Below are 26692 nucleotides of genomic sequence, written 5' to 3'. Positions count from 1 at the left end.
TAACCTGCAAACTCCATGTAGAGAGATAGAGCTAGGCAGCAGCAGCAATGCAGCAAAGATGCAGCCAGTGTGAACACACACGCATGCTTCTCCGCCGCAGGTCAGTGACAGAAGCCTCCACACACGCAGCAAAGACACAGCCAGTGTGTACCCGGTGAAATTGAAGTTAGCGACTTGACAAGTCAACTGACTGTTCACTAAGCCCCGGCCTCCTTACTTGCTGTTGCTGCACCTCTTAAGCTTTCCCTTCTCTCTCTTCAGCAAGTAATGCAGTTTACAGTGATATTGGTAAAAGATTTACCTCTCCAAATTCAGAACAACGGGTCATTGATTTTAGATATTGGTAGTCAAAGAGGCTTCTCTTCTCTAGCCGGGGACTATCAATTCAATAGCTGTAGCTATAGCTTGCTAATTAAGTCAATGTTAACCCACAGTGAATTGTTTGAAACACTGTCTCTGGATGATGTTTTAATGTTTCAAGCTGTCTTCAAAATGAGAGTCCTGTAAAGCTGTATTATGATTTTCTGGAAAATTACAACGTGACAATTTCCATCCACAGCCATCAGTTTGCTTGTCCATCAGCTGTCACTGACTCCCAAACTGAAACTCTAAATACATGTCAAACACTGAGCCTTGGCAATGCTTATTTAACAGCCTTAAACACACAGCAAAAGTGTGAGCTGTCTCTCTGACCTTAAACCTGGCATTTATTCCTGCATTTTCAGTCAAAACTGGCATTTATTCCTGCAGCTTTAATTAAAACTGGTGTTTGTTCCTGCACTTTAAATTAAAACTGCGCTTTATTCCTGCAGCTTCAATTAAAAGTGGCGTTTATTCCTGCTGTTTCAATACAAAACCATCCACTTCCACACTTCATAACATCCAGAACTCTGACCAGATCACTGGAAATAGGTTTCTGTCTTGGTACAACATACTCCACTTCTTATTTTTGTGATTCATGCAGTTTTAAGCATAAAAACAACTTTTCATGTTGATCATAAGCTCTCAGTCATTTTGGGACATTTTCTGCCCCTTGCCTGCGCAAGCATTGCCCGTTTATAGAAAAAGAAGTCTTAATTAATCAATGAATTATTAGCAATAATCAGAGCTAATGAGGAAAAATAAGATCAGACTGTAAATTAATTCACAACCCTGTTTGGCTGCTTTTAAAAAAATCAACAATCAAGACACATTTTCAATTTCTGCTTAATTGTTTATATTTTTTAACAGTATGTTTCACTTCTAATGTTAGAAGAGTTAGAGAAAAAAAAGCCTTTAAGATTAGGACTAACCAATATGTGTGGCAAGCTTAATGCTATCTCGGGTAAGGTTGGCTAGGGTTGCTGGAGTGTAAACTTCCCCAAATCCAAGAGACAGCAGGGCAGAGCTGTGATAGCTCCCAGCACCAGCTTCCACACAGTGAGAGAATAATACACAGTAGAGTAAATGTGAAAAGTCTTTTTTTTACAGTTAACAGATGGTTAATGACGTTCTTCTTGGCCTGCTACATAACACGTTCTAACTATTGTAGGTATTGAACTAGTTAGCCAGACATGCGAAATAATACAGCTGATGTTAGAGAGGATTGACAATCTCATTCTTTACACTTTTGCTTGTTTTTCTGGTTATAAGGCTAAATTAAAAGCAATGTTGAAAAGTACATTCGCTCAGTTACTGCTATAAATACACTTCTGGTTCAGGTTCTTACTTTACTCGAGTATTTCCATTATCTGATACTTTATACTATTACTGCACTACATATCAGTATTTTACCGTTTAAGTACTCCTTACTTTGAAGACTAAGATTTTACATATAAAAACATTGTATAGGATTAAACCAGTATGTTTGTTTGACTTGTGAGCCCTTACAAAAAAAGCAGGTGGGGCCCCTTGTCACATAAAGACGGGCCAGGCTACAGTTGCTAAGCTGTTCAGGGAAGGGGTTTAATGAATGGTTATTTTTACAATATTCCACAACAAAGATGTATAATGATATACTTTTATGAACTGGACTCTGACAGCAGCTTTGAATCTGATCCGATATCAACTTGAATTTGAAATTCCGGTCACAAAGAGCAGCACAGTGCAAATAATCTGTAATTCATCAGAATTCTGCTCTTCACCTCATCAAACCATCTTTTCAAATATTCTTGGTCAATGTTTAGCTTCTTTTTGCTGTCAAGCCACATCCTGTTGATATTCATTGAATACACTATGAATTATATGGGTGGGTGATTGCTGTGTATATATGAAATAGTAACTATAGTAACTAATAGTAAATATGAAATGCCTGAAAATAAAACTCGGCATGAATTGCGGCATGTCATCAATGTCATCTTAACCAAACAGCAGCCATGGTCATGACTCATTTCTTCAACCACCAATTATGGATTTTAAGTGTTCTGGAGAACAGCAGTGTGTGTCTCCAGCCGCGCTCTTACCGTTTACCTTTCACTTACTTCTGTGCCGTATAATACATACCAGCAATCATTCACAATTACATGGTGAAGCAGGGCAATGAGTCATCCACATGTTGCCCTAATAAATGGAGCCTATATAAGGAAGCCTAAAGGGTCCTCGTTTCATTTAATTTTTCCTGTTAGCTGAGTACTTCGCTCCCACCATTTCCTCCTTCTCCCCTCAGGCTTTGTGTTGACACTGAGATACCAATACAGAGACAGCGGGATGGTTTTTTTTTTTCTGCTGCAGAAAAAGAATTACAAAAATAGGCTATATGCACAACAAAATATTTTCCAGTGAAAAACAACAGGAAAGGAAACTGTGGAGAGCTAGAGACAACCTGCTGTTCAAAAGCAGTGTGTTACCAGAGGTGTCAAAATCAAGTTACAGTGCTACACTACCACCATTTTTTATTTGTCTTTGATGTCCTGACTAAACTCTGTATTATGACTCACATGTTTTTGCTTTGACGCAATCTTAGAACTCAGTAGAGAGACAAGTCAAACTATCTTTGTGTTCTCGCTGCTTACAGGAGGTGACACGACACCAGGAAGAAAGAATAGAGAAGCTTCAACAAGTATTGACATCTGTTGATTGTGGAACCAATCAAGCTTCTCTTGTCCCTGAGCCAATGATGAGCCTCATGATTCATCATCGATTGATTTGTATTGGTGATGAACCCAGGCCATTATGTTCATCTTCTTGTCAAAAAATTTACTGTGTACCATTTGGTTGCCCCTTCTCCTTTCTCTGTCTGTTTGAGAGACACTGTTCATCGCCAGCATATTGTGTAAGGATGCATCATGCTGCCGTTGTTGACAGATTTGACTGTCACACACTTGTCAAAATGCCAAGCAGTCACAAGGGATGGTGAGAACACACTCACACACATAAGTATAATGGGGAGGAGATCCAAAGTAGCCAAGTAACTGAAGGATTTCATCTTGTCTGTCAAATAGAAGCTCTTGACGGAAAGCAGCAAACATCAAATAAAAATCATTTTTGACATTTAGAAACGTATGTTATATGATAACTGAGTCACAGTGAGGAAAATCTGTAAAATTATAGTAAAAGATGCATTGTTTTCTATGTAAAAAGAGGTGACATAGTTTTAATTTAATTCACATTTGACCTGCATAGTGCATCTTCTTTCCTCTGATTTCTTGTCGTCTCTCTCTCTCTTGGTTTTTGGGGGTGGGTGGGCATTTTTGGGGGCCAGTAAGTTCATACAATGATCTTTTTGAGGACACTTAATAAATAATGAAAATGGCATTTATCTTGATAAAGAGAAATTACAGCCTGCACCTCAAATCAGACATTTTTGCAATATAATACAATAAATTCAGATTTCCTCCACATTTTAAGTTCTTATCGGTGAGAAAGTATAGTTCAGAAATATTATTTATTATATATTGTACATCATTGCTTCATATGAAAAGGAAGCAAACGTGATTATAATTTACTGTGTACAGTAAGAACTGTGGGATGAGGGAAAACTGTGTGTATGAAGTCTTCCCACACACAGGATGTACACTCAGAGAAATAGCCTACAATTACTATACCACTATCTGGTGTTTACACCTACTCTATAGAATATTTTCTGAGGTGCAGGAAGCAGTTCACACATGTATCTTAAAAACAACAGATACTACACACTTGGCATTTACCCCTTAATTTTATACCATAAAACTAGGTAAAATATGCATGGAACAAATCACTTGAGTGTAAAAAACTGGATATGATCCATAGAAGACTAAAGATGTTCTATAGTAAGTTCTAACATTAATGATTAAGGTCTTTAATAACCCACTTTACAGTTGATTTAAGCTGTCTGTCCTCTTGTCTGAAAAAAGTAATGGCAATTATTAATCTTTTTACTATTTTTAACCTTTTTAGTGTTTAATGATCGTCTGCTATTGATGTAGATTTGGCATTTATTCCCAGCATTAATTCATCTATATTTCTGCTTTATTGTGCTGATTGAAGTTCTGCAGTCATGCCAGGTAAATGCGTTTAAGGTTTTAAAGGTTCCTTTTAATATTTTATGAACAATTTCATTGAAATTAGATGAATAAGCTGTTGCTGGAAGCTGTGCCTTCAGATACTGTTAACGATTTTAAACAGAGATGCTTTTGTATTCATTGCTCCAGGGAGATCTGAGAACATCTGCTTTATGTGATCACTGTGTTAAGTAACACATAAAATGAAATGACTTATTCCTTTTTGTGTCTTTTGTTGCTCCCTCTCTCCTGCAGGCTATTTCTCCCAACTGTTTTACAGATGGTACAGGTCCACTCTTCACTTTGTACATACTTCTTCTTAGACTGGTTTCACCCCCTCTCCATCTGTCTCCTCTTTTTTTCTGTTTGTCATGTTTACTTCCATGCACACTCATGGCTTCTGGTCCGTTGGTCTGTATATGTGATAATCCTCAAACAAATTTCTCGAAATAGCTCTGAAGATCAATGATGAGCAACACAGAAAACACTCTCTCTTTAGCTGTTCGTGCTTGGTGTTTGTTTACCTTGGTGCCCAGCGGCCTCTCACCAGATGGGTCGGCTGTCTCAGAGCCATAGAGAGGATATCAGTACAGCAGCAGCAGAATGAGCCAATCCACACTTATCCGACAGTGTGTATTCTCTGCTCACTGAGACACTTACAAATAGGTCTACAAGCGAGGTCCTCCGCACGAGCAGCACAAAGTAATGTCACATTAACCAAGAATTAAGGAAAGAATGTTACATAATAATATTCAGCTGACAACATAACATGGACTTCAATGCACTAGGTTCACTATATATGCTGTAACACTGCTGCAGTAAAACCAAACTGTTGATCGCTGTAGTTTTACAGACACTGATGCAGACACCAACAGTTCATAGGCATACATATAAAACAGCTCATAGTTTAAGCATAACCCATTAACTCTGTGAAGTGCAGTCTGGGTAGATAAAGTGTAAGATAATATTCACCACATTAATATTCACCACAATATTCTGCATTTCTACATACATGTGCTGAATATTGCTCTGCAGCAAAGGGAAGTGTTTGAATTCTTTCCAGACTCGATCTGATCCTCCTGTATCAACATGACTCAACTCACTACCATCCTCTCATCACAGCCTTAGTGGGGGCCATGACTCACACTGAAAGCTTTTGACTTTATTATGGGTTATTATCTTATCTGCTCTTATTACATTCTATATGATAGACCATAATTACTGTGGTCCAGCAATGTAACATTCCTAGTTTCCATCCAGTCGAGAAGGAAAACGTTGTAGGTTGGTAGAAACTTACAGATACAGACAACAAATATACTGAAATACACTGAATAACAACTGCTTAATGTGATAATAATAGGGCTTGTTAAAAGGACTAATACAAACTCAGCAGCTATACAGCATCAGATGAAAGATTTATTGAAGAAAAAAAGAAAATGTGCAAGAACTATGGCAGAAATTAACAGAATGATCAGCTACAGCTGAGAAAAACAAATCACTCTAATGTTAATAGAGTACTCCATTGATTTAGCATTACACTCCTGTCACACTGTTGGACTCATAAAGGACAATTAAAAAAAAAAAAAGTCCTAAATTTGATGCAGCAGAAACAGAGATCTTCTGCTTTTTACTCCATGCATTATTCTTCCAGCAGCAAGCCGCTCTGCTGAACTGACAGGCTCAGTGTGTGTCTCGTGGTGTATAATGAGCATATAATTCATCGGAGAAAATCATCAAACGTCTTGGCAGACATTCAGAAATATTGGTGGTGTTTCCCATCATCCCCAAGAGTATTTTTAGATATCAAATGGATCAGAGATCATAGCAACTCTGTTCCGTGTGTATAAGTCATATGTATAATAACAAAAAAAACATGGAGACAGACATTTTTATGTGAATCTGGATTGGAGGATTGCTATTAGAAGTGACACAATAACTACATTAAATCAACCTACCTGAGGAGTTAATGACCCTACCTCATAATAATTAATATTGATATTCAAAATATTAATATTAAAGACCAGAGTATGGACACCCTTTGCCTTCAGCGCAACTTTAATTCTTCTCAGATTAGAATCAACGTGTTGGATAATTATTGAGACCATTTCTTCGAGAAGGAACACACTCTCTTTCCTGAGGTATGAAGTGGGAGGAAAAATGGACCTCACCCTGCTTACTCATGGCCAATGCTTTGACTTCTCTGGATCAATTTGCTCAATTACAAAAGCTTTCAAGTCAAAGGGGTGAGTGGCTGCAAGAGCGGCAGCGGCAGAGAAACCATGAACAATACGTTATAACCTAGACCCTGTGACTGTGGCCGCGCTAGCAGCTCTGTGAGGTTGTACTTTGCACTGAACACAAAGTAGAGCTGAGGATGATGAGAATATCAGTCGTTTGGCCGTTATCTGGTCATAAACTAAAACATTGAACAAAATGAAATTTGAAACAAATTTATGAGACATTTCAATTAAAAGCCACAAATGTTTTACTTCATGGAGGCGCTAGACGAAAAGGGGGGGATCACCAATGTCAATAGTCTGTGCCATATCTCATCCAATAATCTCTTATCTTTCTATCCTTCTTTATACATTCAAAGCCATTCACAGAGATCAGTGACACCCTAATACATAAAACCGGTCCAAACAAGGGATGAAACAGTCAGCAACAGGTTGCAGCAGGTAGAACTAAAAAGCAAACCAGTCAATGAGGACATTTAGGAACGGCAGAGAAGAATGACACACTTGCAGCAGAAATAGACCACAATTTCCCCACTGTCACACACGATTGGTGATTATTTGGATCAGCCGGTGTTCAGCCGAAGTGACGTGCGCGGTTATGTGTGTGGAAACAGATAGTTACTGTAGGTCCTGAAAATAGCCTACAGCACAGACCTAATTGGAGCAAGAAATGGTGTGTTCGATCCTGTAGGCTGGGTTGGAGAAGTTGTTGGAAGAATCAGAAGAGTGTGGAAGGCCTCATTAAAAACAGAAGCACGCCAGCCTTTGTCCAATTAAAACGGACAGAGTCACATTACCTTGCTTTCTTGGATGTGTGTGACTGCATGCACACATGTTCCATACAGTACATGCGGTGGGTTTATTGATTATATGCTTGTGTTGGAGAGGGATATTACATGAAGAAATCATGATATAGGAGATTAATTCATTCATTATCCATTTCTCATATTTATACCATCACAGGAGAAGGTGTGATTCATACTGTGTGGCACTTTTTATATGTGACATTTTGATTCGCAGACTATGAATAAGCTATGATTAAATTATCAAGTAACAAATGACCAGTGAGTCGCACTCAACTCTGCTTACGTCGCTTTTTCACACACTTTGGCATCTGTCAGTTCTGGGTACGCACTGTCTGCACTAATGTGTGGTTACGTGGTTGCCAGTATTGATTCATTATACATAACTGAGTTGCAGTCTTTATTTAATTAATGAAGATATAACATTCATGTGAAGCCTTCAGTCTTCTCCAGTGGATGCAAGACAGTCAGGTCTAGATTAACCATGTGACACTGTCCAGGTCACATTAGGTATTGAATCTGCTTTGTTATTTTCTATATAATGTTACTTGTTGTGGCAAAGTTTGGATGCTTTTATGGTTTTAGTGAGCCTAAAAAATATAGAAATGTGAATACAATTACATGCACGCAGAAGATTTATATGCATGTTCACCTGAGCAAATTGTGAGGATGTGATAACTTTTTTCTAAATGAATTCCTTTTTGTGCCTTTTTTTCCTTCTCAGACAATTTATTTATTTTAATCTTCAACACCCCTGATTTTCCAGGTTTGCAAAAAAATTAAACCTGAAATGTCTGAAATGTGCCCTCATCATGCAGGGGATACGCACTTTCAGCTTCACCATTCTCTTTTCCTCTCCACATGGACTTTCAGTGTTGTTTTTATTGTGGTGTAATTTTAGCCAGTTGGTTTAGGGGCAACAGAGATATGCATTTCTCTATAGCAACAGTAAATAGTTGACTGGTTGAATGTCTAAATGGGCAGCTACACCAGTGGATGAATCATACCCCTGATGTTCTAATCTAATGTCTCACTAATCTATAATTCACTGCAGTCTATTATCAGAAAAATAGCATGAATGGAAACCATTTGCATAAGTATTTTGAACCCTTTATTCTTTGCACTTACAGCTCCAGGCGCACACACCTGCATTTCAGCCACTCAAGCTCAATTCGGTTGGTACATCAGTGAACTGGTATTTTCAGGTTTCTTCGATAATACAGATTTTTTTTGGTCACTATTTTGTATAGTGAATGGAAAATGCAAATCAGAAGGTAGATTATGAGACAAGTGAGTGGAGTGTTGTCTTTGTTTGCAGTGAACACAGTATCCACTCTTATTTTTGCAGCAACATATTCCCCAGTTGTTGAACTAAGAGCTAAGAACAGCTCTTTGACCAACAGCTCAGACTGCAGTTTAACCGGGCAGGTGCCAGCTATGAATGATACTAAAATGCAGAGTAAAACAGAGCAGTGCTCTCAGTTGAAGGTCCCCTGGTTAAATAAGGTTATAGAAAAATGCTATACTACTGAACTGAAAATGGGAGAAACACCTTTTAATAAAAAAGGAGAGAAAGGAGAACGGTAATGTAAAATACACAGATTACTCTTTCAAGACCAAAATACTGTGCGGCGTTACAGGCAGAAAGATTGTGCACATTCGTAGAGAGCTTGTGTGCACCAAGCAAAGCAGATCAGACTCTGACCGCAATGAGAAATAAGCAGGAGAATACCAGTTATGAAACAAACAAAAAGTAGCCACAGCGCCTGGGGATCAACAGTGTGTGAAAATACAATAAAACAAGTTTTATCCTGTCATATAATAAAGGCCCACAATCAAAAACAAAAACAAACTAGTAGTGTGTATCTGTTTTATGCAAATATGTGAACATACTATAGATGCAGAGGGGAAAAAAACAAAAGCACGGAGGAATCATGTTTGCAACCGGTCCAGTAAAATGGCCTCACATTTTGTTGGCCGTTTTAAAAACCCTGCAGAACATTGACTGGTCCAAATGACTCCTACGAGATGGCTGCTCATACCATGACAGATCCACCTCCATGTTTAACACCTGGCAAACGACACTGTGGGTTGAACGCATCTTTGGCTTTATCCAAACAGAAACTGGTCCAGATAAAAAACAAAGACAATTAATCAGTGCATATTACTTTTACTTTGCTCTGGTTTTTTGTCCTTACATTACATTACGCATCATTTTAAGCAGGACTTGTGCAGAAATTAATGGAAAGAATGTTTTTAATACAGTATCATGGATATGTTCAGTTTTTAATTTTGTAAAATGTAGCAGTTTGTGATCAGATCTGCTGTCCAGCCAGATTTGATCTGCCTTATGTTGTTTTGAAATATCCAATAAATAGTGACTGTCAGGCGTTATTTCACACAAGAGATACAGCTCAGAGTGATTAATAACAAGTCAAACAACTTAAAATAACTGGTGTAACTTCACTGTACATCTCATAATGTAGAATTTAATGAGTGGCTTATAAAACCAAAATGTATAAGGACATTTTGAATCTTTAATAATGTTCTATTAATCATTCAATTAATTATTTGGTCTATATATAAGAAATAGTGGGAAAAAAATTCAGCACTGATGTCTTCAGCTTGTTTAACAGTTCAAAACACAAAGATATTCAGTGTGCTGTTATGTAAGATACGGAAAAACAAAAAATCCTCACAGTTAAAAGGTTGGAACAAAGAAATGTTGGAATTTTTATTTCCGAGGAATGGGTTGAAAGGATGATCCATTATCAAAATACTTCATTTTCTGTTGATCAACTCATCAATTAAGCAACAAGTTGCTTCAGGTCTGAACTACGCATTAAAGATAAAAGGACATTTAAATTTAAGTTTTGTTTTATTTTAAAGTGAGTTTTCAGTAGGGCCTTAAACAGCTCATTTGAAGTTGCTGTCCTCAGATCAGCTGGGAGACTGTTCCAGAGTCTGAGTCCAAAACTGAAGACAGCAGCTTCACTGCAGGTCTTTGTCAGAGTTTCTGGCACAGCGAGCAGCAGAGAGTCTGAGGGCTCTGTGATGGAAACATCATGGCAGCACATCACAGTCGGTGGCAAACACTGGGATTTGAAGAAACTATCCAAACTATTCAAAGACGACTTATTTGGGAGAGCTGTCAACAACAGATGCATAATGCTACTTCAACTTCATATAACTAACTCCAGCTTTAGATTGTGGTGGCAGTTCTTTTGCAGTCCATTTGTCATGGTGTTAATATTAATTTGTCGTTGTGGCATAAAGACAAAAGCTTTCATTAGTTTACCACCGGGAAGTCCAATTAAGGTCTCTCTGTGTTTGTATCAGGCAGAGATGCGCTATCTGGCAACGAACAGATCTCACGTGAGCGCTAAATGAAATCACAGTGACGCTCTCTTTAAAAATCAATGAGGCGTGAGATATGAAACCCACATAATCTGAAGCACACTGTGGCTGATGAAACAACAGCCTTTAAATGGGATTCATCCCCACCAACACCCCCACACCCTCACCCCACACACACTCCCTCTCGTGCCTGCTCAGGGAATAGTTTTATGGTAAATATCATGGGAAGGTTTCACAACCTTCTCATTGGCTCAGAAGTCACAGACTCCATCATATAAAGCGAGTGTGCTCGATCCAGCAGCCTTTTCCCGCTGGCAACCGTTTTGGATCACACTTGGACTTCGCCGGACTGGAAAACACCTTTTACGCACAGAGTGCGCACGCCGGCGATCAGTTTTTCAGAAAAGGAAAAGAGTTACACAGCCAACAGGTAGGTTTGTTTGATTGCTTTTGATTGACTGATTGTTGCATCGCAACCGTAGTTTATGCGGCTTTGTTTGAGAGAACAAAGTTATTTGGACTCACTTATTTAAATGATTTCATTGCGTAATTAAAATTTTAGCGAGTTAAAGTAATTTTATTTGAAAAAAATAGCATAAGTTGGATTTGCTAAAAATGCAGAATTCAATAGCAACTCGTTTCAGTCGTTTAGAGGACAATTACACGGCTATTTTAATCACCCTATGTTGCGCAATATTTTTTCATAGATTTAAAGTGCTCTTAGGAGGCGCGTGGCCACAGGCAGTGTATGAATTGTGAAAGAAATGTGAGCCTCTTAACTCTTCATTCCTTTACTTGACTAAACTGTTTTGGACTAACATTTAGACTAATGTTTGTGTCTTATGGGGAGAAAAGTAAATCTCAACAAATGGATGTTGTGTCAGTTTGTTCTCATTGGATGTGATGTCTTCTCTTCATGCATCACTTTTCTGTTCGCAGACAAACTGTGAGCGGAGGCATCTGAGTGGGCATGTGGCTACTGGAGAAGCTCCGTAGCTCTGTGGAGAGTAGTGGGACAAAATCCCAGCCCCCGCAGACGGCTGAGGCCATTCCTGTCTCTGTTTATGCCAATGTCCTCACTCCAGATAAGATCCCTGATTTCTTCATCCCCCCTAAACTTATCTGTTGTCCACCAGAAGAGTCTCTTCCCTCAGAACCTCAGCTCTGCTCCACCGTGCGACCCTCCTCCTCTGATCATGCCATCTGTAGCCAGAGCCCCAGAGCTCGGAGCAGCAAGAACCCCTGCAGCCCTCGTCTCTTTTCCCGCCTGGGGGGAGAAACACGCAATCTGCAGAAGTCAGCCAACCGTCACATCATCCAAATAGAGAGTGCTGATGAGCCAGGTGCCGGATCTGTGGACAGGGTCAGTGTTGAAGTCAACACTAATGCAGACCCCCAGTCACAGACTGCAATGTCCCTGCCGTATGTCCCCAAGGCTCAGACCTCCTATGGGTTTTCAACCTTGGTGGAGTCTCCTCACACCCGGCGCAAGGAGAGCCTGTTCCACAGCGACCCCAGCAGCCCACTCACCTCCCCGAACTCACAGAGGCGCTCCCAAGGGGGAACTCTACTGGCCCCGGCTGACTCCAACCCCTACCGCTACTTCAGTGGTGGAGAGAGTGACACCTGCTCCTCTGCAGAGTCATCACCTTTTAACTCCCCGCTCCTGTCCCGCTCTGCCTCTCTCCTACGCTCCATTACCCAGGAGACACAAGCCAAGGTGAGGATTTCTGTTTCTATATGTCTGAGTATATGAATTAGCTGTTAGAAAGTTATCAGTGAAGGTGTTATAAAAGTGTTTTCCTTGTTTGATTCGCTGTTGGCCTTCTTTTTGTATGTTTACTAGTTGCCTTTTTCTCTCTCCCTCCAGGTGTCTCGTGCCAAGCGCTCCCTGGCGCGCCACAGTTCCCTCTCCACTGATGAATGCAGCTCAGCAGACAACAGCCCCAACATGCAGCGCCGCCGCATGCGCTGCCCTCCCTCTCCTGCCTTCCGTGGATGTAAAAGCAGTGGCTCAAGGGGCGCTGCGACGCACCTCCTGCAGCGCGAGCACACCGTCAACCTCCACAAGGGGGGGACACTGAGGCTGAGCACTCACTACGACCCGGAGGCAGCTCGGCTGAGGGTGCGCGTGCTCACAGCTGAGGCCCTTTATGACAGGCAGACGGATCTTAAAAGCATTAACTGCTGTGTAGCACTCTACCTGAACCCTGGCAAGCAGCAGAAACAGAGGAGCACCATCATCAAGAACAGCAGGAATCCAGTGTTCAACGAGGACTTTTTTTTTGACGCACTGCCCCAGGCACAAATAAAGAGTCTGGCCATGAAGATAAAGGTAGTGAACAAAGGAACCAGTCTGAAGAGAGACGTGCTTCTAGGAGAAAGGGAGGTGCTGCTCAGTGAGCTGCTGGAAGGCCTCTAGGGAGCTCCTGTCAAGACTTCGGTGAAAACAAGCAGCTCCACATCTTGAAGTCCCTTTCTTCTCTGGCTACCTTTTTATCCCTCTTCACCGATCTGATAAAAACTGGACAGGCGAAAGCATGCTGATGACAAGGGAGTTATATCTTGCACACTGTGTTATGTACATCAGTGGACACAAAACCTGAGCATTCTGTAGAATTAAAAGTCCCACTTTATCAAGTTGCCAGCACCAGAAGTCAGTCCAGGTCAAACACACCACCGTTATTTACGTGCTTACCAGTAAATTAGCAATGTGAACAGTGGATCTGCAATCCATGTTTGTGTATTTTTGAGTAAGTATTGAGTTACAAAAGGTTTTGCCTTCTCCAATGAGCATTGTGATGTGGCACAATATCATATCAGCTGTGATGCACTAATGGTCCTGTTTAAGCTGGAGCTGTATTTTTGTAATGATGCAGTAAGATTACATGTGAGTTTTTGCACGTTCCTGTGGAAATTAATGATGCCTCTGTGTACTTGAAAGAATTTATATTTGGGAATTAGATTTTAATTGCTAATGGATGTAACATTAATATGACTGCCGTTACGTGATATGCTTTTGAACTTACAAATAAAAACACTAAACTCACACACCCTGCAGCTTTGTCCCAGTGATTTTACCCTCTAATAATTCCTTGGGATCAAGAGCAAGCCCTGGGAAATGATTTTGAACCCTCCTATGCCCGCCTCGAGCCCTCCATTTTTGCAAACAAGTCTGAGGCAGGGTCCTCTGAGACAAGCACGGGCTGGGTGTCATTTGTGAGGCTTTTAATCCTGGTTCTCTGCATGCAGTATTGTCTCTGTGTGCATTCAAACTCCCTGTTTAATTTTAAAAACACGTTTCCTATTCAGGCTGTCCTCTAATGAGTTTCAAATAGTTATTACGGATGGCAGGAGGTACAATCATGGCAAAATCGCTCTCCTGAAACAAATGTTGGCACAAGCTCTCCTGCATACAGTGAGGTTATATCTTGATTTATGTGTTCAATCTTTGGGTTGATAAATGGATATTTGTGCTGAGGTTATGGAAATAGGGAGATGCACAAGAAATACAAAACACCCTGTAGTCAATATTAATACATTTCTCAGGCGTACAGGCATGGTCCCACTGCTTAATACAGAGAAATATCTGAGTGTGGATCCTATGCCTCCTCTACTGGTGAAGTACCAGAATGACACTTCACTAAAGCCTAAAAAAATAGCCACTCTACCTTGTTTATGGCATATTTTAATCAACTACTGACCTGCCCTGGGTGACGCCATTCTTAGCTGTGCCCATATACCCCAGGACTTGTGCTGCCATGACCCTGAAAAAGAAAGAAAAATATATTTCATTAAAAAATGCAAACACTCTGAGAACACTCGCAGGCTTATAAGCCCTCGGCTGATCTGCAGCCAGCTGCATTTGATTATAAAGTACTGAAATAAGTCACAACAAGCCCCCACATGGGACACATTCATCTGTGAGCTTAAAGAAGATTAATTTCCCACTAACTTAAGAGCAAAGAGATAAACTGGTGAAGGAAAGTTAAGTAATTTTTTTGTCTCTGCAGACTTGGTGAGGAAAATTATTTGAAAAGTGACTGTCTAATAATCTTTGAATTAAGCAAATCATTAAGTAAAAGGTCAGCCTATAGTCATAATCAACAGATTCATATGAAAGTGATTTTTCTTTTCTTTCTTTTTGTCTTCCATTGCTATTTAAAGGCCCTGAAAACATACCTTAAAACAACATTTTCTGCCAAAGTTAGAGCAGTTTTTGTTATTTCACCACAAGAGATTTCTGTCTGTGCTGTTTTATCTGTGCTCTTCTCAGTGATTTGAAGTGGGCATGCTCGGTTGGGGAAAAAAAAGCTAATATCACATATTTTTGTACACCAATCAGGATCTAGCATGTATTATAATCAAAACCCTGATGACAGTTTTTGAGTTATTTGCTCACAGCTCAAGCACAGCCCAAGCATCCTACAGATTACAACTGGTGATTGATCAAACTTTAATTCTGGCACAGTAGTTTGACACTTCCTGAATTTCCTTTGCACCTGACCACTTTTACACTTTAAAATCAAACAGTGCTGTGTATTCACAATATAGGCTAATGTATATTCATATATAATTGAACATTACACAAAAAGTCAATTTATTCCAGGTTCAATTTTGTTTCCACTCCATTTTTTTATAGAGAGGAATGACAAATCTTATGCTTTGGGATGACTGCTATCGTGATCTCTGTGATTCAATCGGCAAGCAAAGGTGTCATGTCATTACACCAGTATTCAAATCCCCAGAAGTAAACGTATTCTATGAATTTATAAAATATTCTAATCCTTCACTGCTCCACTCTCATCAAAAGCTTCAATGCTGCACACCACGCTGATCTTATGCATAGAAAAGCAAGTAGATGACTTTTCATACTGTGGAGAGATGTAGACGGTAAAGTCAATCTACATTCCAGTGAATGTAAGGTCTCGGTGCTCATGTACAGCATTGTGCATGTCGATATTCAAGTCAATATTCTGACCTCTGTCTTTGTGTAGGACGATAGAGTCATGTGATCTCCTCAAGACTCTTTAAGATGTTCAGATCAGTCATGCGTGTTTCCAGCTTAACTCCTAGTTGCAAAAATATTCTGTAACAAACACAAGGTCACCTACAAGCTGTTATCCTCCCAACATTTACAGCTAATCTGCCCAAGAAAATGCTCCTAAACATTATGAACAGTACTGCTGTAATGGTGGTGTATGGTTTACCTCAGCCACCTTGTTTTTTCACCAATGTGATTTACTGTACTGCAGAAGGATTAACCACCTACTGATGCTGGTAGTAGTGGATGATGGAGGATGTTTGCTCAGAAGGCAGACCTCCCTGTGTGTGAGATTCAGGTTACTGTCAGTTGAATGTGTTGTTTTAGCTGTCTGCAGCCTGTATATCATTACATAAAAGACTGACTGAAACTTACTCTCTGAAATCACCGCTGCAGGTTAGGCTAGCTCGTAGTTTGTTTGTTTTTAATATCTCTTTTTCTGTGTGTTACTCAGTATGTCAAGCAAAAGAATAGCTTCGTGTTCACCATCATTGGGATAACACAACTCTATAGGCTACAGTCGATAAAACAATATCTTTAAAAATAGACGAAAATAGTTGTGTGTTCATTTCCAAGTAGCCACACATTGTAGGATTATATCAACATCATTTTCGGGGCTATCCATAAGAATTCTCCTTTCTAATGCGCATTTTTTACCTTTTCACAGTGATGAGATGCAACTTACCATTTAAACTGAGCACTCTTTGAAAGGGTGTATTTGGTTTGTGAGCCGGGCACCAACCGGCTATTTCTGTCTCCACTATCTGTAGTGGTGGCCCTCGTTGATCCGAGCAACCATAACAAACGAACCCATCAGCTGGTATGCCACTCAATTCACCTGCACCATGGGAAATGTAGTTTTTTTAATAAAGTGGCAAGCGGCTCGGTCTTGGAACTGGGAATTCCATCAAAACTACGTCACCCAGAATGCCTCGCTGAAATCGTAAACATAGACCTGTCAAACAACACACGCCATCTTGACAGCACCCTCAAAATGGCAGAAAGATGTGAGCTAGAAACCGAGTCCAAACTAAGACTCCTGCTCTCTGTTATTTAAAACCAGACTCGCCAGTTTTGACAGAAACGAGTGGTAATGGGGTTGGTGTCCAGCTCGGCAGGACACAGCGTGTAAAATGGACATTACGACGGCGGTTTTCAACGCGGCCAGAGATGGTAAGCTAAAACTTATCCAGAAGTTGCTGAGCAACAAAACTCCTGAGGAGCTGGAGGCTTTAGCCGAGGAGAAAACACAGGGAGGAACTCCTCTGTTGATAGCCTCTCGATATGGACATTTAGAGGTTGTAGATTACCTCCTTGAACACTGCAAAGCTAATGTTGAACTCGGGGGTTCCGTCAACTTTGACGGCGAGACCATCGAGGGGGCTCCGCCGCTGTGGGCGGCTTCGGCAGCCGGTCACCTCCCTGTGGTCAAGACTCTACTGAAACACGGTGCCTCAGTGAACAACGCAACACTAACTAACTCAACGCCGCTCCGAGCTGCCTGTTTTGACGGTCACCTGGAGATCGTCCGCTACCTGGTGGAGCACAGAGCTGACATGGAGGTCGCCAACCGCCACGGCCACACCTGCCTCATGATCTCCTGTTACAAGGGCCACAAGGAGATAGCCAAGTTCCTTCTGGACCGGGGTGCTGATGTCAACCGCAAGAGTGTGAAAGGAAACACCGCCCTTCACGACTGTGCTGAGTCAGGTAGTCTGGACATTATGAAGATGCTGCTGAAGTGCAATGCCCGCATGGAGAGAGACGGATACGGAATGACCCCACTCCTCGCTGCAAGTGTAACAGGTCACACCAACATTGTGGAGTACCTGGCCCACCAGCCTCGCACCTCCAGAGAGGAACGCATTGATGCACTTGAACTTCTTGGGGCTACTTTTGTGGACAAAAAGCGAGACCTCTTGGGGGCGATGAGGTACTGGAGAAGGGCTATGGAGCTGAGGCAGCCAGGGGACAAAGCTGGATCCCTGGCCAAGCCTCCACCTGGTCCCCCAATCCCTGCCTATGGCTGTGCGCAGGAGGTGAGCACAGCAGAGGAACTGGAAGCGTTGATCACAGACCCAGATGAAATGAGGATGCAGGCTTTGTTAGTTCGAGAACGCATCCTCGGGCCATCCCACCCAGACACCTCTTATTACATCCGTTACAGAGGAGCTGTGTATGCTGACTCAGGCAACTTTGAGCGCTGCATCAGCCTGTGGAAATATGCATTAGACATGCAGCAGAGCAACCTGGACCCTCTCAGTCCCATGACAGCCTCCAGTTTCCTGTCCTTTGCAGAGCTCTTCTCTTTTGTTCTTCAAGACCGGGCCAAAGGCACCTTGTCAACGCGCATCACCTTCCATGATCTGATGACCGTGCTGGGGAAAAGCGTGAGGGAGGTAGAAAGAGCTGTGGCGCAGAAGGACAATCCTCCAGAAGCTCCTCAGTTCACCAAGGCCCTTTCCATCATCCTCCATCTAATCTTTCTGCTGGAGAAGCTTGAATGCAGCCCAGAGCAGGAGCACCAGAAGAAGCACACAGTGTACCGTCTGCTGAAGCTGAACCCTCGAGGTCGGAGCAGCTTTACTCCTCTCCACATGGCTGTAGACAAGGAAACCACATCTGTTGGCCGCTACCCGGTTGGCCGCTTCCCCTCCCAGGCGGTGGCAGCGCTACTCCTAGAGTGCGGTGCAGATGTCGATTCACGTGACTGTGAGAACAACACGCCACTGCACATTGCTGCTAACAACGGTTGTCCAGAGATTATGGCACTACTTATGAAGGCTGGGGCTCACTTTGATGCTACAAATGCACAGAGGAAGACAGCCTACGAGCTGTTGGATGAGCAGAGCAGCGGGCACCCGGCCCTCTACCCGCTGAACTACGTCACCCTTCAGTGCCTGGCAGCGCGTGCAATTGAAAAGCACAGACTGCCCTACAGGGGACTTATCTCTGAGGAGATGGAGGCTTTCATTGAGCTGCACTGACTTCCACTCCACACTCTCCCCTGATGAGGAACCCCTGCACTACTCTTCCTGTTGTCCCTCATACTTTACTATGACCTGCCACAAACATGTCATTCTCTTCATCTTTGTCTCTTTTGGCTTTGACTGCTTTGCTCCTGGCCCCACCAGCCTTGTGTCAGACCAAACCATAGCAATAAACATCCAGCCTCTGGGCTTAAATCTCTGTCTGAAATCTGGTCAGTTATCGCTTTATTCTAACTTTAAGTCACGTGGACTTTTAAAGTGATTGTTGGCTTCCACTGCTATTTAAATCTGGGAGAAACATCAACTTGATACAGGCTTGAATGCATTTTTTCCTACGTTTCTCCCACTAAAAAGGAGAGTTACAGTATGATGGTGCTTGTGTGTGTTTGATGGCGGCTATACTGATTGAGAGATGGGCTTTAGTGTTACTGATAGGAAGCATCTGATCAAACTAGCCAGATAACATGCATGAAAATGAAGAGTGGATACGATAGCTCACGTGTTGTTTTTGCAAATTCATTCAGAAAGGATGTGTTTGAACAAACTCACAACCCAAACTCGCCTGCTGGAAATTTTTGCCTGGCTCTACGTGTTCACATATACCATCTGCCATGCTTCTTTGGTATGAGAAGGTGTTGAATTTACTGTGCCAAATGTCAGCCATGGAGCTATGTTCTGTTACAGACTGTAAACGGGTGGCAAAATGAAAAGAAACTAACTTATCTTCCAAATGATTAGCAGATGTAATAAACTGAAGTGGGGACATTCGTGAAAAACATAGTTCCAGAAGATCAGCAGCTCGAGTTGTTTGATATTTCAGACTGTGACATGAATTGACAGCCTGCAGAACCATCATTTGAAAGACTTTTACTGAGGATGAGTGGTGACATTGTTTTTCTAACACTCCCTGGTCTCCACACAGACGTTTAAAACCTATGCAGTTTGTGAATCCTCCAATCAGAGGCAACGTTTTTTCAAGCAAAAATTCACTACATACACTACAGATTTTACATTATTCTTCAATTTTACATGCTTATCTTAACATGATAATGAGTCGAATCTGGGGCTGCTTCACTGATAATGAAGTAGTATCTTCTGAATTTATAAACTAAGAATGTTTTCTTAAAATTTCTGCCTATGTCCAAATGAACAGGAAAGAGCCTAAACTGTGCCTACATGCCTTTACTTCTGGGTAATGTCACCATTAACAAAGATATTCAATTCATTGTCAAAGAAGCAGCTTCAGTAGTTGGACTTAGGTGGTGATAACAACAGAGCTCACACTCTGCTGTTTGTATCCACGAAGAAAGTCACAAGTTAAATGTCCAAAATCATGTTTTAATTCTGTTTTGGAGTGGATTTTCCCTTTACCCTCAGATGCAGTTTGCAGAAACAGAACAGATGGCTCTCCGGCCATTCCTGCATCTTAGTCTTATTTTTAATAGTCTCTCTTTTGTTTATCTTGTGTTATCATGAATGTTTTATTTGTCTGTCTGTGCTAAGCACCACCAAGTCGAATGCACACTGAGAGGCTCTATAAATCCTAAATAGACAACTTACATTCAGGCTATGAATTGTTGCTGCCTTTATCTTTCTCAACTGATTCGTTTAACTGATGATAACTCAAGAACAAAAGTGTGTTGGAGATACTTGAATAAAATTCAGTATCACAACAGGATCTGTGTGATTGTGTGTGGCTGATCTCAGTTTTGTTGTGTCTTTTCCACATGCAGATTCTTACTTGAAATTTATGTGATTTAAAAAAAAAAAAAAAAAAAAAAAAAAGGAATCTGAAGTATCTTTAAGTATCTGAAAAAGAATCTCGTTCTGTGCTCTTATTCGTCACTAGTTCTTTAGCTTGAGTGCTGCTGCTTACGAATGCAGCATTTGCATTAAGAGCATCATTACATATTTAGATGGATTGAAATGGTTGCAATAGCAGGACAAGAAAACCCCGCCACTTCATCAGGGCAGCCAGGTCTATAAAATGACTCTATTTAGAGAGTGGAGGACACATTATTTCCATCTGTATACTAAGTGTTACATTAGCACATTATTAAAAATAATCAGTGCCCACTTAATTCAGCTCTTTACACCAAACAGGCTTTCCGCTGCTCTGCTCACATAAACTTAAGGACACAGAAATAAAGCATAACAGAAACTTGATCTTTCTGAGTCCTGCACTCTTCAAGTATAAATAGAGTGCAATTAACGTCACTGCTGCAGGGCAGTGGTAGAGACAGGGCACTTACCCTGCTAATTTTAGGGGTCTTTTGCCCTAGCTTCAACTCTGAAAATGGGAATACTGTAATGCTATACAGTCAGGCAGGTCAGAGGGTGACTGGCAGAGACAGTGCACAGACAACAGAGACTGCATTATCCAGACAGGAAACAGAAACAATCCGAGCTAATTAATTTATAGATGACAGTTGCTGGAACGTTATCCCAACCTAAAATGTTAATTAAATGCTTTTGTTACTGTTCATTGTTTCGGTGAATGTGACAGGAGTCATGTTGGCAGAGTTAATTGAGAAACTCCAGCTATTAAATGGGGGCTGAAGTGCTTGTGACACCATGTTTTCAATCTGCTAAAATGTCATTGTAGACAAAACACAAACAAACAAAACAGGAGGCCTTCTACGGCTGACTTGACCTCTGATGTCTCTGCAGGAGGAGCCTAGTGGTTGTAGTAATCATATTTAGACTTAAAATATTAACATTTGAAGCAGATATCAAAGAGAACTACAATTGTTGATGTTGGGATGAACAAAGAGAGCGTGTCTCATGTACTCCATATAGGCAGGAAGTGCATCCCTTCACATGTAAAAATGTATATTATATGTAATATTTTTGATATAAAGTTAAAATGATTTATGGAGCGTTTCCTCTGCCAACAAAAGAGACATACAACAGACATACTGGTATACCTCATCCTGGATTCAGGAATCTTTTGTGTTAATGCTTTCCACCTCAAGTAAATGAAACATCACATAATGGTAACTTCCCACTAGATGTCAGTAGCAACAAAGAAAATCAATCAGACTGGTAGCCTTTGTCCCTTGAGGACCGTGTGATAGACTCAAAAACTGTAGCTTCCAATTACCGTCAGAAGTGATGGCAGTTGGTTAATTTTCCTGTCTCTTTCTCCCACTCTGTCAAGCAGTCTTTGTGTCAGAGAGTGGTGGAGAAAGAGAGAATGAGCTGTTGACAATGACTTTTACCAAGCCATTAGGCAAGACTGAATATGCAATTGTAATGTATCTGGATGAAAAAAAAAATATATATATATCTTGGTAGGCAGAGTTGCTGACACTGAGTCCGTGTGCAGGGAGCTGCAGGGGGGTCAGCAAAAAGGTCGGAGTAAAGCCTCCTTTGTACAAACCTGGAGCATCATGCCAACCTCAAACACCACACTCCAACACTTCAGACTTCGCCCTTGTGGCGGTGGTTTATGTCATGTTGTGTGACCTAAATATGACCAAATCTTTAAATAAAAAACAAAGGCCAGTGTTAGTCTATGTAGCATCTTTAAAGATCAAAACCATGAGGCTGATTTTTATTTATTTATTTATTTTTTATAGTTTCATTTTTATTGATATTTTTCAGCAAAATTAGTGTTGACATGGGGAACACAATAACTGCACTGGAACACAATCTTTTACATATGCCCATTTATAGGCTACAAACTGTTCTTATTGTAAGGTAAGAGTCAGGTACATACCATTCATTCAGTCCAGTTATTCTTTGTTGGATGGTTTGCCCGCAGCCATTTCCATCCGATGCCTTTCAAAAAATAATTTAAATAGATAGGCTACTCATCCTTTATCAGGGATTTTTGCCCTGGCATAGTGGATTAAAATTAAATTAATCTCTTTTTTTTTTCCAACAGATTTTTGGAAAAAGAATCAGCTTGATACAAAAGTGCATTTGGGGATGACATTCAGTTTATCTCACTGATATGAATGATTGATTTATAACATTGAGTTTAACATTATTTACCATCAGTTTCAACAATATCTGAGCATCATTACCCTCATTAAGGCAGGTTTTGTTGCAGGGCTGTTGGATTAGACTGGATTGGCTTTGACAGGCGAACATATTAAACTGGCAACTTAGTGTAGGTTTTCCACAGAACAAATAAGGTGAATAACTCCTTGCATCCGTTGTCCTTAACAATAAGTATGTTGTTACCTTATTCTATCTTATTGTATTATTTACCCCCTCTGGTGTTATTAATATATTCCAATAACACCCCACAGCAAGTTATGTTTGACCTGCAATATTTTAGAGTGTCCAGCTATAATTATAGAGGGAGTTCTGCACTGTAGGAGCTGATATGGGGCTCTGACTCTGTATTCATGCCAGCAGCTATGATTAGACACTATATTATGGGAATCTACGGGGTTTCAAGGTGCTTATCTTCATTTGAGCCCCTGGGGAGCAGAATGGAAAAATCAGTCACCTATACACAAGACCGACCTACCTCAGCAGCCACCTCGTTTGCACCAGTCAGCGATCCGGCCAGAGGTGGAGGTGGTGGTGGTGGTGGGGGATGTGGGGTGGTAATGGGGGTAATAGAGGTGATGGGGGATACGGTTGCTATTGGAGATCTTGCCTGCATCACGTCATGTATGTGAGGGGGGAGGGACAGAGCACCGGTGGATGTTTGATAGAAAGAGAGAGAGAGAGAGAGAGAGAGCGGGGAGGGGGAGGAGAGGAGAGAAGAGGGAGGGAAGGAAGGAGGAGGGCATTGAGGAAGAAGGCAGGGAGTATCAATGACATCAACCAGCAGTATCTGAGGCCGCCCGACCAGCAATGCTCTCCCGACAAAAGGGCTGAGGAGCAGCCGTGACCCGCTGCGCTCCCGAGAGGTCGGTCGACATCCAGGACGGTGGAACGGGGGCACCGGCGATGTGTGCATGCATCCTCCACAAAGACAGACCTTTTTCTGAGTGGAGCCCTGCTGCCACTGGATTACATTTATCCTTGCTGTTTCCGGAGAAGCTTCCAGCTGCAAATCCACCCACATGAATCTACCAGACAGAAAAGAAGACGGAGCACTTCCTACCAAGGTAACTAGCTTCCTACATCCTTGTACAGTTGATGTTTGCAGCCGTGCACCCCACCCAGACGGTTTATTTTCACTTGTCGAATAGCCTTTCGGAAACTAATGAGGTAAGAGTATATCCCAGCCGGGGTGAAATTTCACCGTTTAGCCTTTTTCAAGGGCCGAGTGTCTTCTTTGTATTTTTCTCTTTCATCCCAGCATCACTTGAGAGTTTGTTTATACCGTTTGGCTGAAACGCAGACCGCGGGGCTGTGCAGATCAGGCTGGTTGGCAACAGCACTGTGAGTGCGCGTCCCCCTTCACCCCCTCCCTCCCTCCCCCTCCTTCATTGTTGGCTGGGCAGCATGAGGGACCCGGGCACACTGGCAAAGCCTTTGTTCCTCATCCACTCTCATTTAAAGTGGCTTCTTTCTGATGGCCCTTTAAAGCTCTCTCAAGGTAAAATGAGTCTTGTGTTAAGTCAGATTTTTTTAAGTCTCAAAAAAAGACAGAGAGAGAGGTAAAAATATAGACAATAACATTGCAGAATAAAATGCTAAACCTTATGAAAAAATAAATAGAGCACATGATTCTGATAGATTTGTCAAGGATATTTAAAAAGAAGTCAGAGGAAGCTCTAAGTCTGAGTGATATTTCAATGATTCCACAGCAAAGTGAAATCCCTTTATGATAATGTCATTCTGATCACTTTTTAGGAAGCCATCACAGACAGTATAAATCCATATGGGCTATTATACTATTACTAATATTAGAGTTATTTTCTGTTTGTATTGTAGACACCAGGTGGCAAAACGGATGGACTTATTAAGCAAGACTGTTTTCTAGACAATAGAGTGGCGGCTGCATCTGCTACTCTCAAGCGATACTTAAAACAATCCCATCTGCACATATAGGCAGTGTTTTGTTGCCCATAGACCTCTCATATGACTATAAATATACGCAGCAGGATTTGCTGTTAATGCAGCCACTCACGCGTGCAGGCAGAGTGTAGTTTAATGATACATCGATTCATCCTGACACATTTTCCGAGGGCTATTGCTTGTTTGGGATTTAATCATGTACACTTCAAATGCCTGTTTAGGTTTTCTGTATTTCTGCTGTGTGGCCTGTGTAAACTGGAAAATTGCACTGTTGTGGTGAATCCGAGGGAGGTCTTCCTCCTCACACACAGATGGGGAAATTTTCCCCGGGGCACCGTGCGTTTGCTGGTTATTGTTCCAGACCATTTCCACATCCCTAATTATTTGAATCAGTCATTTTTACACATGGATTCCTCTCTTTAGTAGACCCCCAGATTTTTTTTTTATCCTGTCTTTTCAGCTCCACTCCCTGCCTAACAGAAGAATACACAAGGCACACCAGCTGCATGAAAGGGACAGGGATCTAGATATTTGCATTATTTTAACAGGGAAAAGTCATTATGTGGAAGCAGAATAATTCAACTGGCAAATTTTCTCTTTCTGTCTCTGGGAAACAGATCAAATAGTCTCCTCCATGAGCCGAGAGATGCTCGGCCCCACAGGTATTCATCCAGGCACTGTTCAGAGCAGCAGCTTATGAAATCAGTGATGGCATGTACTCCCTTAAATAGCATTTCACAGGGTTCAACCATAGGTCTCAATGGTTTTCTGCTCCTTCCAAGTGGATACCACTGTAAGATCCATCCAGACTTGAATATGCCAGATGACGTGTGCTCCCACTGGTGCAGCTTTGGTTTCACGTCAAAGGCCTCATTGAAGTCTTATTCCCACATTCTCACAGCAGCCTCACCCTACCTGCACCGCTCTCTGCTTTCCCTCTTTGTGTAACATGTTCTGCCCATCCATGGATTTTGTCAGAATCTCTGTGAACGCTCTGCATTGGTTTTGCTGCGCCCGTCAGCTGGAAGGAGGGAGAACATCAAGGCGTGCAACTTTGATGCTGGGAGCATAGCCACCTGTATTACAAGCAGACAGAAACTTTGTTGTTGTCTAGGCATTGATATTAATTGACCTTTTCAAAGCTTTCCAAACACAGAGCTTTTGCTTGTCTTCTTGTTTATTCAGAGGCTGCTGAAAACATTGCATACAGCATGCAGAATGAAGTCATTAGGGCTGGGCATAGTTGAAATTATTGTAACAGTTTTAGGAACAGTACTTTTTCTGATGTTGTTTTATATATTTCTTGACAAAAATTAAAATATTGAAACTGATGTCAAGTAAGGCAATATTAACTATACAGATCAAAATAGCAAATTATTCTCGAAAGGCTTTAAAAAACACATGATACCTTCTATCCTTATGCTTTAAAAAACATATGTTTTTAAAAAACATGTTTTTTAAAGCCTTTGGGATACGGATAGCAATTGTAATACGGAAAATCCCCCAGATGAAACCCTTTAATGGGAAAACCTCAGGAATATTTCTCTTCCTGGACTACACTTACAGGCTGCACAATACACAACACAAACAAAATTATAATTTTTTATTTGTTAATTTAACCTTTGTTAAACCAGAGAGTCTCTTGAGATATGTTATCTTTAGTAAGGCTGGGCAATAAATCAGCATTATTGTTTATGGGCTTTCGGTGGAAGCACATTATGATATATGATCATACTGTAATATTGTTTTACAAAATTCTGGTGGCCAGTTTATAGCTCTGAGCAATTTTTAATTTATTAATGTTAAAAATAAGGAACTGAGAAGTTTTGTCTGATGTAATACTGAGCACAGTTCATTGCACTTGATTCCAACC

The 26692-nt window shown here is 41.2% G+C and overlaps 3 protein-coding genes across 3 annotated transcripts in view; all 3 read left to right on the top strand.

Moving 5' to 3' along the window:
- The first annotated feature begins 10945 nt into the window (after window positions 1-10945).
- LOC130178328 (C2 calcium-dependent domain-containing protein 4C-like) lies at window positions 10946-13908 on the top strand. Its single transcript, XM_056390443.1, has 3 exons — window positions 10946-11287; window positions 11797-12577; window positions 12728-13908. The coding sequence occupies exons 2-3, from the start codon at window positions 11828-11830 to the stop codon at window positions 13277-13279; spliced, it is 1302 nt and encodes a 433-aa protein (XP_056246418.1). The 5' UTR covers window positions 10946-11287; window positions 11797-11827; the 3' UTR covers window positions 13280-13908.
- A 2943-nt stretch (window positions 13909-16851) lies between these two features.
- fem1a (fem-1 homolog a) lies at window positions 16852-20569 on the top strand. The gene has a single exon (XM_056392078.1). It carries the CDS (start codon window positions 17035-17037, stop codon window positions 18886-18888), a length of 1854 nt encoding a protein of 617 aa, XP_056248053.1. The 5' UTR covers window positions 16852-17034; the 3' UTR covers window positions 18889-20569.
- Window positions 20570-23621: 3052 nt separating this feature from the next.
- The window catches only part of LOC130178821 (receptor-type tyrosine-protein phosphatase S-like), a 65746-nt gene continuing 62675 nt past the window's right edge, over window positions 23622-26692 (top strand). The window contains exon 1 of the mRNA XM_056391325.1: window positions 23622-23963. The gene's annotated coding sequence lies outside the window, so the exon portion shown is untranslated. The remainder of the gene's footprint in view (window positions 23964-26692) is intronic.

The sequence above is a fragment of the Seriola aureovittata genome, chromosome 12 (genome assembly GCF_021018895.1).
Source record: "Seriola aureovittata isolate HTS-2021-v1 ecotype China chromosome 12, ASM2101889v1, whole genome shotgun sequence".
NCBI classification, from domain to species: domain Eukaryota; kingdom Metazoa; phylum Chordata; class Actinopteri; order Carangiformes; family Carangidae; genus Seriola; species Seriola aureovittata.
The sequence above is the reverse complement of the archived record's forward strand: the minus strand, read 5'-3'. Positions and strand labels throughout refer to the sequence as shown.

Bases quoted from the DNA above. Each gene is read 5' to 3' on its own strand.
- LOC130178328 (XM_056390443.1), top strand. From the start codon at position 11,828: ATGTGGCTACTGGAGAAGCTCCGTAGCTCTGTGGAGAGTAGTGGGACA. The intron at 12,578-12,727 runs GTGAGGATTTCT...CTCTCCCTCCAG, and splicing joins CCCAGGAGACACAAGCCAAG to GTGTCTCGTGCCAAGCGCTC.
- fem1a (XM_056392078.1), top strand. From the start codon at position 17,035: ATGGACATTACGACGGCGGTTTTCAACGCGGCCAGAGATGGTAAGCTA.